Genomic DNA, 12,235 nt, shown 5'->3' with positions numbered 1-12,235 from the left:
ATGGCCTGGCCCTTCCCAGCTGCCCTTTCCCAGTTTGGGGTGATTTCTCATCTTTCCATGGCCGGGGCTGCTCTACAGCGACCAGCCACCCGGCTGTAGCCCAGCAAATGGAACCGGGACCCCGCGCACCGCCCGGCCGACTCCCGCCTCTCCTGCGGGGGTGCCGGGCTGGGGAGGGGGGTGCAGGGCCTGAAGGAGGAGTGCCGGGCTGGGGAGGGGGGTGCAGGGGTTGGGAAGGGCATGCAGGGGCTGAAGAGGGGGGGGTGCAGGGCTGGGGAGAGTGCCGGGGCTGGAGAAGGGGTGCCGGGCTGAGGAGGGGATACAGGGGCTGAAGGAAGGGGTGCAGGGCTGGGGAAGGGGTGCCGGGGCTGAAGGAGGGGGTGCAGAGCTGGGGAGGGGGTGCCGGGGCTGAAGGAGGGGGTGCCGGGCTGGGGAGGGGGTACCGGGCTGGGGAAGGGGGTTAGGGGCTGGGGAGGGGGGAGCAACATCCCCCCTGGAAAAAGGCCGGTGCCGGGGCGTGGGGACCCGTCTCCCCGGGGCGTGGAAGCGCCGCGTCCCGCTCCACAGGGGAGCGCGGCCGCGCGTGGGGCGGGGGCGGCGCGGGAGGGAGCGCTCGCTGCCGGGCCGGGCCGGGCCGGGGCGGGGAGAGGCGGCTGCCGGCGCCCCAGAGAGCCCTTCCTCGGCGGCCGAGAGCCGCGCCGCCCGCCGGACCATGCCGGGGGCGCGGTGCCGCCTCCCGCTGCCGCCGCTGCTGCTGCTGCTGCTGCCGCCGCTGCTGCTGCTGCTGCTGCTGCTCCCGGCGGCGCCGGCGCCCCAGGTGAGCGGGGAGCTGGGGGGGGGACCCCTCTCGGAAAGGGTCTTTGGGGTGGGGGAAGGTCTCCTCTCCTCTTTACCCCCGCCCCCCCGTGCCAGTGCGCTGTGTCTGCCCGTCCTGCGCAAGACCGCGCTCCTGCCCCGGCCCCAGCAAACAGGTGGGCAAAGCCGCGAGGGAAGCTTAAACGGGGCTTAAACCGGGCCCGGGTTCTTTTGGGCTCTTTTCTCCTTCTTAGCCCAAACCTGAAGTCACCATCGAGCACAGAGGGAGCAAAGATCCTCCCGGTTTTATGGGAGAGTGGAGGTTTGCCACGGTTCAGCATCCCGTGGGGAGTTCAGGCTGCTGGCTCTTGAAGTTAAAACCAGCCCTAACAAAGAGCTGTTTATTAAAGCGAGCTACATGCCAGGCATCTCTTTGCCTTTGCCTCCCTCCCTCTCGGCGCGGGGCACCCCGGAGCTCCAGGCACAGACTGGCTCATCCCCACCGGCAGCCCGTGACCCCCCAAAACTGCACCAAGGGAGGCAGAGCACAGCACGCTGCATGGGGCTGGCTTTTATTTCTTCTTTGTAAACCCTCAGTAGCTATTTGGAAACAAGAATAACTTCACCCCTGCATGGTGTAGCTCAGGGGGGAAAGAAATCCCTTGGGCCAGGTGGACTGGTGCCCAGCAGCTTGGCTTGCTTTCCCCAGAGCTCGTTTGCCCCCAGCCTCGTGCCACCCAGACCAGACCCTGTGTGCTCTCTCCCCCATGCGCTCTGTGAACCTCTGAGCTCTAAAACTGGCTTGACTTTGCTCAGCCCTTGCTCTTTTTCTTCGGTTTTAAGTCAATTCTGCAGGAAACCTATAATAATGATGCCCGTCTCCTGCATGAGTCAGCCCCGTGGTAGCAATCGGTTTGCAGGCAGGAGTCCCACCAGTGTTCCTGGCCCCAGCAGAACTCACAAGACAGCTGTTTTCCTCTTATTTTGTAATGTGGAAGTGGGACAGGGCTCTAGCTCCAGCAGGATGAAACATGAGTTATGGCATCTCTCCCAGGGCTAACAAAGTGATTACAGCCCTGCTTGTAGCGCTGTGTTACCCATTTAGATGCAGGAGACCATGCCTGAGCTGAGGATGTCTTGCGCAGGCTAAAAAACCTTCTGCATCTGAGTAAATGGAGGAAAAAAATATAAAATCAGGTATCTCAGGGGACCTTTGGTGCTGCAGAGCTCCTGCATGAGCATCGTCCCACAGCTGGGGCAGGCTGCGTGCAGCAGGTTGGGTCCTGGGTGACATGGCAGGAGGGGGGTCAGAGTGATGTCCCCCCCGCTGAGCGGCCGCCCTGTCCCCACAGAGCTGCCTCAGCAGGCAGCAGCTCCTGGCCGCCATCCGACAGATGCAGCAGCTGCTGAAGGGGCAGGAGACGCGCTTCGCCGAGGGCCTCCGCCTGATGAAGAGCCGGCTGAGCACCCTGCATGCCTCCCTGGCCAAAGCCACCCCCAAGCCGCCAGCCAGTGAGTCCTCCCCGGGTCCCACCAGTTGCTTTTATGGCCTTGGAGGACACTGGGGTGGGCAGGTTGGGATGCTCGGGGCTGTGATGGGTGGAGGTTTAGGCATCTCCATGGATGGAGATACCTGTATCCATGCTGGCAATTTGTGCTTGTGAATTCGAGCACTTCTCCAGCCTGGTAAGTTGTGGGGAGGCTCAAAAGCCCTTAGTTGCAAAGCAGAGAGCTCCTGGCAAAGCACTGGAGGCAAGTGGGCTGGAAAACCATGTCTCCAGCAAAAGAGCCACAGTCCTGTGCAGGGAGCTTGAGAGGGCTGGCAAAAATGCCACCAAACCCCTTGCCAGTGATGCTCAGTCTCAGCATCCCTGCTGGGCTTTCCCTGTGGGGCTGGATGATGCTGATTAACCTCAGCAGGCCAATATCTGAGGAAAATAACAGTTAAAGAGAAGGTCTCAGAGCAACTGGGTGAACAGTGGCTCAGGTAGAGTTGGAGGGAGGAAAGATAAGGCAGTGCTCCCCCAAAGCACCCATCTGAACACTGACCCCCCTCCCCACGGTGCTCTTGCAGCCTCCTGCCCTGCCCTGCAAGCCCCTGCGGATGGGAGGAAGTTTGGCACCAAATATTTGGTGGAGCACGAGGTTCATTTCACCTGCGACCCCGGTTTCCAGCTCCTGGGCTCCAGCACACGGACGTGCCAGGCCAACGGCAGCTGGACCGGGCAGGAGCCCCGCTGTGCAGGTACTGCTCTGGGCTGCCCATGGCAGGGCTGCTCGTAGGGCTGCTTCCACCTGCAGCTGTCATTTGCAAGAGTGGGATGCAATTTGGGTTTATTTAAACATGGGGGATTATTGGGGTTCACCAAACTGGGAAGCATCACAGCTGTCTCTGGGTCCCAGCTAGCCAACATCCCAGGGATGCTGCGGCTACTGCGGACCGTGATTTGGGGTTTCTCATCCTCAAGGAAAACTGGAAATTACAGCTGGAGCCTTGCCTGCAGCTCAGCAGCAGAGATGAGGGGAAAAGGCATCAGTGCTGTGATGGCTCCCCGCGTCGTAGGAAACCTTTGCACTGGGGCAGTGCCACAGCATCGGAAACAGCCAGTGTCTGAGTTTGTCAGAATAAATGGGTTATAATGTGCTGTGGGGTACCAAAGCGGCCCGGTGCATACGGCCTTCCTGAGGCTTGCTTCCCAAATAAAATAAAATGAGATTAAATTAAAAAATGTGGCTATTTTGCAGAGATCAGCGAGTGCTCGAGCAGCCCCTGCCAGAACGGTGGGACGTGCCTGGAAGGGCTGAACCAGTACAAGTGCCTCTGCCCCCAGCAGTGGACTGGAGCCACCTGTCAGTACCAGGCACAGACGGGTGGGTGATCCCTCCGCCAGTGTGGGTGCCCCACCACCCTCCAGGCATATTTCGGTCCTCCACCTCATTCCAAACCCCATCCCGCGGTGTCTCCCCCAGCTCCCCCCTCCTGGAGCGTGACGGACGACCCAGCGTTCAGCCGACAGCCCCGCTGCGCCCAGATTGACCGGACCCAGCACTGCAGCTGCGAGCCTGGCTTCCACATGAGCGGCACGGCCGCCAACGGCCTCTGCCAGGGTGAGCTGCGCCGGGGGGGACGGCAGCAGCGGCAGTGGGGTGGGCTGCAGGGTCTCGGCCGTGCACCCGCTCCCCTCCTCTCTCCGCAGACCTCAACGAGTGCGAGGTGTACAAGCGGGAAGAGGGTCCCCGGCTCTGTGCCCACACCTGTGTCAACCTCCCCGGCTCCTACCGCTGCACCTGCCCCAGTGGGTACATCCTCCTGGGCGACAGCAAGAGCTGCGAAGGTGAGGGGGGCGGCTGGAAACCCATGGATTTACCACTTTTCCCCTACTTGCACAGTTGCTTTTTAATTTTTTTTCCCTTTTTTCTCTTTGTTTGCAAGTGTTCCTGCATGTAAAAATCTGGGTGAGTTCGTGTAAAGAGGTGGTTCCCAGGCTGAGTGCAGAGGGGAGGAAAACGATGGAGGTTCAAGCGCTGGCAAACATGCATGATGCTTTGAGGCTGCATCTCGCCAAAAAAGAGAATGGGAGCCCTGCTGCAGTGGTGGAGCTGTCTCCATGAATGGGGCATCCCTGGGAAGAAACACAAATAGCGTTAAAAACCAATAATTACGTGGCGAGGGGTCAGCTCAGAGGCCAGCAGCTTCTCCTCCTAAAACGGGGGAGTTGGGGTGTGGGTTGAGAGCAGAGCAAAGCAGCAGCAGGTAGGGATGGTGGGTGGCCAGAACTGCTCGTATGAAAGTCTCCTCCTGAAAACAGGGATTTCTTTTGTGCTATACTGTGTTGATGCAGTTCATGGTGAGAAAACTCATGCTTTCTCCTTTTCTCCCTAATTTCTGCGTGTTTTCATAGCATCTTGCTAATGCTCCCAGCAAATATCTGCATTCAAAGCTCCTGATTTTATTGCCAGGTATCTTAGGGGTTACACAGGTGTTTAGTAAATAAAAAGATACTACATTTTCAAACAATTTAGGAGAAAGTTAGGAAAATATGTTGCCCTCCTGCTGTGAGAGTGCTGCCCTTGCTGGCCCAGGGCAGAGCTTGGGGAGAGGAGAGCAGGCGCAGAACAGGATTTCAGGGGATTTAGCTGATTTCAACCGTACTCTCTTACTTTTTTTGATCATGTTTGACCCATTTTAAGGTGCTTTTGCCTATTTTCCACCAAAAGGAACCCCTCAATGAGGTGGGTTTGAGGTCTCCTGGTGAGCTTGACCCGCTGCCCACCCCTGTTTTGCAGACATCAACGAGTGCGCCCTGTCCCAGGATAACTGCACGAGGGGGACCACTTGCATCAACACGGGGGGGGGCTTCCAGTGTGTCAGCCCCCAGTGCCCCCAGCCCACCGGCAACATCACCTATGTCAAAACATCACCCTTGTAAGTGTGGCAGGGTGCAAAACCTGCTTTGGTTTTTTTGGGGGGTGCTGGGTCCCAAAGCCACATGCATAACATCCATATGGATGCTATGGATGGTGGGGGGCATGGACCCCGCATCCTTGGGGCTCCCTGAAAACCTCCCCCCGCTTTTGCCTTTTGCAGCCAGTGTGAGCGCAACCCCTGCCCCATGGAGAGCCGGTCATGCCACCAAGCACCCAAAACCATCTCATTCCACTACCTTCCCCTGCCATCCAACCTCCTGACGCCCACCCCGCTCTTCCGCATGGCCACGGCAGCAGCGCCCGGCCGGCCAGGACCCGACAGCCTGCGCTTCGGCATCGTGGGGGGCAACAACCGCGGCCACTTCGTGATGCAGCGCTCGGACCGGCAGACTGGGGAGCTCATCCTGGTGCAGAGCCTCAAGGGTCCCCAGACCATCCAGGTGGACGTGGACATGTCTGAGTACCTGGATCGGGTCTTCCAAGCCAAGCACGTGTCCAAAATCACCGTCTTCGTCTCCGCCTATGAGTTTTAGGGCAGCAGCCAGGGCGGCTTCCCTGATGGCGATGGTCCCTGCTCAGCATCCTCCACCCGAAAGCACTAGCCCTGGAGGCAGGCGTGTAGTGGGAGCTCCAGGTGACATCCCACATTGAAGCTTCTCTGCAGCCAACCATCCTCCCCTCTGCGTTAAGGTTATTCTGCCCAGGCGGCTTTTACACCCACATATGTGGGGGAAAAAAAAAACAAATGAGGTTCAAAGAAATCAGGTGCAGGGGTTACCCGCTCGCTGGGCACAGGAGCGGAGCATTGTCCTTGCCCGAGGCTCCAGAAGGATGATGTCCCGCAGCCTCGGCACCTACAGAAAACAGTGGATAGAAACCACAGCCCTTATTTCCCTTTTAATTCCTTTTTTTCTTTAGGAAGTAAGTTAAGCTGGTGCATGCAGGAGGAGGGAGGCTCGTAGTGGCTACCACCCTCTTCCCCACTGGCCTGGGCTTGCTTGCACTGACCCCAGACCTGTAAAAACAGCCTCTGCTCCCTTTTGGTTGCCGAGAAAACCCCCAGGATTGACCGGGACTGGGAAAACCCGTGAACATCCATCCCCACAAGACCCAGCTGGCTCTCGGTGCCCTCCTGGGCAAGCAGGACATTGCTTGCTGGTCAAAGGAGGGGTCCCAGTGCCCTGCAGACGAGTGCGGGCGATGGGCCAGGGCTGTCCCATGCTTCAGCCCATGGGCAGCAGCTCCTTCAACCTCCTTGAACTGGGTTGTGTGCGTGTGCATCCACCCCCCAACGCCATGACCTCAGGGAGGGCTTCGGCTGCTCTTGGAGGGAGCTCGAGGTGTGGATATTTCATTTTTCAGTCAGCTGCAGCCTGCACCTCGCTGTGTGTAAGCAGCTCCAGGAATAGCTGGGGTTTGGCTGTAACATGTGCCAGGGGGACACACACACATACCTCCCCCATCTTGCACCCTTCCCCCTCGGTACCTGTTCCCTGATGCAGCGCTTGTGCATGTTAACCACAAAACCCCAATGTTATGCATGTTTCTCAATTATGCTGGTTTTAGTACAATTAAATGTTGATATAGCCTCTGAGCAGGGGCAGAGCAGAATAGAGTATCCGATGCACATGTGGCCTGGGGGCTATGCTCACCCAAAGCCATCTGGGGGGGGCTCAAGTTCCGTGGGGCAAGAACCCGCCTCCTTTATTTTTATTTTTCTGCCTTATGTTACTTGGAAGGGAATCGAGCTCCTGGATTTTTTTGGGGCTTTTCCATGGAAGCTCTGGAGGGGGGCAGGATCTCTCCCCACAGAACAAGGAGACATTCAGTGCCTGCTCCTCGCCACTGCCGGTGCGGGGCTGCCGGAGCCCAGGCATGGTGGATGGAGGATGTTTGGGTTGGCGGGAGCTCCGGCTGGATGGTGGAGCTGGGCAGGGAAATGCATCTCAGGGTTGCACTGGGGGAGGGAAATGAAAACCCAACAGTCTTGCTCTTCCACCCCAGTGCTTTAAAAAAAAGAAAAAAAAGGTAAAAAGCTTTTCTGAAAGTGCGGCTTTCTAAAGCCTGGTGTGGTGGAGAGGGGTGGCCTGGCTTTAGATGGGGGTGGTGGAGATCCACAGGGCAAGACCCCCAGCTGCAGGACAAATCCCAGGAGGACCATCAGGAGAGGAGAAAGTAGTGGCTGGTGGGGCGGCTCAGTGCTGCCTCCCTCAGAGACGTCCTCTCCCAAGGCAGGAGGACCAACCTGTCCTGCTGAGGACACCCCGTTAACCCTGGGGGGTGTCATCACACAGCTGGCCTCAGCACGGGGAAGGAAAAGGCTTTTTTGACCTGGCTTGGGAAGGCCCCACAGGAGGTTGTGCTGCAAGAGAAACTGGGTTGCAATATCAGGATGTGCCTGGTTTTACTTCCTCAGCATGCACAGGGACAGATGAAGCCTGCCAGGGAGAAATGTCCTTTAAAGCCCAGTGGCGTAAGAGCAGAGGTGGAGGCAGACGCACCCACACACATAGAGGACTCTGCCAAAGGCAACCCAAAGGGTCCCCAGGATGTGGGGAGAAGAAAAACACACGGAGAAAATTTGGTCCGTGGGGGTAGGCCTGGGGAAACGTACCCTTCCCTTCCCCCCACCGGCATGCTGGGGGTGAAATCCTGCAGGTGCCAGCTCAGTGCACAGCCGGGGCTATGCCGGGACAATGCCGGGCATCGTCAGAGGAGGGACAGGACACGCCACCGGACTGCTCCGCCATGCGCCTGCATCCCAGGATGCGATGAGGTTTTCCTCGGAGCTATCTGGACCCTGGCCAAGTCGCGTTTTGTCCAGGAAAGGAAGCAGTTATCCCCGTGAACCCAGCTCAGTGTGTGTTTTAAATTAGCGCCTTAGATAAGAGAGCAGCGCTGCGGAGGCGGCTGGCTGTGTCCTCATACGCCACCGAAAATCACTGCTGGGAGACAAAAGTCATAGCAGGAAAGGAGCTGAGCTGAAATGAGAAGGAATATTTTATTTTATTCTATTTTTTAGGAAAAGCTGAAGAGGGACGGACACCTTTGGGGAAAGAAAACAAAGTTAGGAGAAAGGCTACAGAGCAGGCAGTCCAGAACCTGTGGTTTGCCAGAGCAGGGTCCACCCGGCCACAGTTGCCCAGCCTGGTTGGACGTGCCTCTGGGTCATTACCGTGTTTTAAGGATGATGAGGAGATCCCTGCACTTGGGGATGTGGTCCTCCATGAAATGCAGCAGAGGAGGCCGGGGATGTGCCAGGAGCAGCTCCTGGTGCCTTACCTCTGCCTTCTCCATCGCCTGTCCCTAGCTGCGGTACTTCTGATGGGGCAAACGATGCATTTCGTCATCCTTGCACTGACAGCACTTTTCCTTCTCCCCGCCTTGCCAGCCAACACCAGGAGTCTGTAAGAGGATAAGTTCTTGACGGGGCAGAATAGTTTCCATCTGATGCTTGAACTGGCTAATGAGGCTGGAGACGGGCGCTTGGACCTTTACACTGGAGGCTTTTCCTTGCAGCACAGCCCAAACTGACAACATTTTCCTAATTCCCAAGGCCAGGGTGAACTGGTTTCCCCTCTCCAGGATGGGCTGGCACGCTGCTGGGGCTTGCAAAGCTGTGCCCGTCTTCCCAGCTGCTTCTCGCCCGCCTCGAGGGCCAGGACCAGAGCTGGGAAGCTCAGCCATCTCTCCAGCATTAGCTGGCTGCAGATCTCCCTTTCAGGCCAGAAACGTTTAAGGTCGGCTCTCCAGTGTCTGGACTGGGCTGCAAATCTCTGGCCAGCATTTGAGCTGACTAAAGGAGATTTTTTTTTTCCCCTCCCAGAGCGGCCGCTCCAGCATCTTGCAGACTTCTTGACCCTGGAATGTGCACAGAGAGGCTCTTCTGGCCCTGGTAAATACAACTCTTTGGGATAATAATATTTTGGAGTTCAAAAAATAGCTGGTTTGCCTCTGCTCCCCTTTCACGGGCTGGAGGCAGGCAGTCCCCGGCGCAGCTAACTCCAGACGTTCTCCCTGTGCCCTGGGAGGAGTTGGTGCCCTGCCCGAGCCTCAAAGCCACAGTGTCTCACCCCAAAAGGCTGGGGGTGAGGATGCAAAGGCTGAAGACCTCGCATGGAGGTGGCCTTGGAGGGCTGCTACACAGCGCCTGCCAAAGTGCCAGGAGAGAAATACGTGCCTTTGAATTTCTGAAGTCTGCATGGGAAAGTGCTCCCTCTCCTCTTCACCCCAGGAGGGGAGACAAGCCCCAGTCTCAGGGCAGGGGCGAGAGGAAGCCACCACAGCTTCATGTTCCATTTTCTCCTCCTACTCATCATCCTCCTTCCAAAATGCACTCTGGATGGGCCTTTCCTTGCGGAGCATCCCAAGTCCTGAGCATCCCTGTGCTCCTCCTCGCCTTCAGTCCAATGAGATACATCCCTGCAAACAAAAGAATGACATTTCTCTAACACACATGAGAACATCAGGTTATTTTCAACTGCAGGTTAAAATCTGAATTTTATTACCTAGCTAGCATCCCGAGAAGTCCGTCCCTAGTGCACAGCATATCCTTCAGTGCTGCCATGTCTTCTCCCACCCCACAGATCCATATCACAGTTCGAATACTTGCTGAAGCGAAAGCACAAGCACACACGCCAAAACACTTATTAATCCCATTACAGGCTTTAATGAGGAGCTGAACCACGACATTTTTATTTGTTACGGTTGCTAGGTATGTTGCTACGCTCTCCACACCATACCCCAGATCCCAGTATATTTGTGATATCCGAGAGTGCATACTAGGGAATTTGTTTAGCTGCTATTGCCAAATTTAGTAATACTTTGAAAAAAAAGAGCCATTCAGGAGCTTCTCAGAAGCGTACCTTTTCCCCTGACAACATAAACACATGTAGGGATATTTAAACAAGCAGCTGCACACATTTTTGTTTAAAATTGATTTTTGTACCTGTGCCTGTGGCACAAAAAGGAGAAGACAGGCTTTTATTCTGAATTTGAAATCCCTTTTTTTTTGCCCATTGCCTGACAAAATGGTACTCAGCCCTGTGGGCATTGGCTCCTGGGCTGCACACCATACTGAGATGCTCACCTGGTGATGGTGCTAACTGGGCTTAATTAGCCCTAATGACCCACCTGAGGCCACCACCTGCATCCCTCCTATGCTCCCTGAAGGCCTATTTCAGTACCTGAGCTGCGGGAGAGTTGGTTTCCTGGCTTGACTGTAGACTTGGGTGATGATCTGAACCCTTGGCTATGATCTCCTGCCCTACTCATCTTGCTCAGGTACCAGCCTGATGTGTGAGACCATGGAGAGATGGTTCTTTCTTCATGGATGTGGGGCCACACTCTGCCTCTCTGTAAGGGGAAAAACATCCCTCCCAAATGGGAACCGATGTGGGTGTTCTTTTTTTTTAATTTTATATTTTTTTAGGATTGCTGGCACTGGAAAAAGAGAGTCATATGTCCTGCAAGCCAGGGAGACTAGCCTGTAAGGGAAAATAAGTTGATGTAACTTACTTGGGATTTTTCCAGAAAGTTTTAACAGAGTCCCTCAAAAGAAAAATCGTTAAAATGGTTAGAGAACAACAAACAAGCTTCTCCTGGGGACTATGAACTGCTGAAAGTCAGCAGAACCACGGTAGGAATAAAAGGGCAGCTCTCAGCATGTGGAGGTCTAGCAGGTGGGATATCTCCATCTTGGTGCCAGTGCTGTTGTAAACAGACACATAAAGTTTATGGAAGAAATGATGAGCAATGGAGTGACATCTACAGCTGATACTATTTATTTGAGTTGGACAAGGCTGTCCTGAGGTGAAGGTACTGAACTTGGAGATGCAGTATTGCAGCAGAGAATGAAATTTAGTGAAAAGGCAAAACGATACCCACAGAAAGGGATGCTGAGAGCTGCCGCCTGCGTTACCAGAGCAGCGAGAGGATGGGGGAACGTCAGCCCACAAGGGGCTGTGATCCAGCACCAGCTGCTGAAGGCACAGGTCACGCCTGCCCCAGTTACAGCACAAAGTTGTACGGTCATCTACATGAACACTGCAAGGTTGGTTTTTTCATTGTTGGCTTCAATAAGGCTCTTTAGCACTTTGTTCCATAGCTCTATTAATGCTTTCTTAATGAGCTTTCAGTTTCCTCCCGTTTATTAACAGAATAGTCATTATGGAGTGATGCCAACCAAAGTCTATCCTCCCTTAACCTATGTATCTTAACCACTTTAATACCGGGTTTTATCACACCCCGACCAATGATCCCTTCTCTAAGTACACAGTTTTATTACCTGTCTCGGCTAAGGTGCAGACAACTCTAGGCCCCTCATTTTAAACGCTCCCCAGCCCGAGGAAGCACAGGGCGATGGCCTTTACCGGGGAAGGACCACGCGTCTGACAACCACCCTGGGCTGGGAAACACTTGTTTTAATTAGAAATGTCACTCTCGGAAAGAATGAAGGGCCAGCGCTGCCGAGGGCAGGCAGGAGGCCTGGCCCAGCGGTGGGGCGGGCAGGCGACGGCAGGCCGCGGGCTCCCCCAGCAGTGGCACCGTGAAAGGAACGGCCGGGGGGTGGGGGGGGGGGCGGGTTCCGCTCTGGGCTCTCGCGAGGCGGCGCGGGGCGGAAGCCGCCCGAGGGGGAGGTGGGGGTGGCCCGGAAGCTCCATAACGGACAACGTCCGCCATCAGCGGCCGCCATAACGGCCGGCGGCGCGCGCACGTGACGCCAGCCCGCACGCGGCGAGGCGGGGCGGGGCCCCAGCCCCACCCCCGGCCCCCTCTGGGGCGCGCGCAAGCGCGCGCACACCTCGCTCTGCGCGGGGCGGCGGGGGAGGGCGGGGCCCGCCGCGCTCGCGCGACGTCACGGCGGCGTGACGGGCGGCGCGCCGCCGCCAATGGGTGGCTCGGCCGGCCCGGTGACGCGCGGCGCCGCCAGCCAACGGCGGCTCGTGGGGGGCGGGGCGGCGGCGGCTGTCGGAGGAGGAGCGTGATCGCGGGCGGCGGCGGCGGCGGCCAG

At 56.9% G+C, this 12,235-nt stretch overlaps 1 protein-coding gene across 1 annotated transcript; it reads left to right on the top strand.

The window, feature by feature from the left end:
* Positions 1 to 699: 699 nt before the first annotated feature.
* Positions 700 to 6,817, top strand: FBLN7 (fibulin 7). Its single transcript, XM_074820595.1, has 8 exons — positions 700 to 817; positions 2,148 to 2,307; positions 2,870 to 3,040; positions 3,541 to 3,666; positions 3,766 to 3,903; positions 3,993 to 4,130; positions 5,083 to 5,221; positions 5,384 to 6,817. The coding sequence occupies exons 1-8, from the start codon at positions 713 to 715 to the stop codon at positions 5,754 to 5,756; spliced, it is 1,350 nt and encodes a 449-aa protein (XP_074676696.1). The 5' UTR covers positions 700 to 712; the 3' UTR covers positions 5,757 to 6,817.
* Positions 6,818 to 12,235: the final 5,418 nt, after the last annotated feature.

This window comes from Strix aluco, chromosome 3, assembly GCF_031877795.1.
Source record: "Strix aluco isolate bStrAlu1 chromosome 3, bStrAlu1.hap1, whole genome shotgun sequence".
NCBI classification, from domain to species: Eukaryota; Metazoa; Chordata; class Aves; order Strigiformes; family Strigidae; genus Strix; species Strix aluco.
Note: the sequence above shows the minus strand (reverse complement) of the source record. Positions and strands in the feature narration are given on the sequence as shown.

Coding starts and splice junctions, on each gene's coding strand:
- FBLN7 (XM_074820595.1), top strand. CDS start 713: ATGCCGGGGGCGCGGTGCCGCCTCCCGCTGCCGCCGCTGCTGCTGCTG. Junction 2,308..2,869: donor CACCCCCAAGCCGCCAGCCA/GTGAGTCCTCCC, acceptor GTGCTCTTGCAG/CCTCCTGCCCTGCCCTGCAA. Junction 4,131..5,082: donor CGACAGCAAGAGCTGCGAAG/GTGAGGGGGGCG, acceptor CCTGTTTTGCAG/ACATCAACGAGTGCGCCCTG.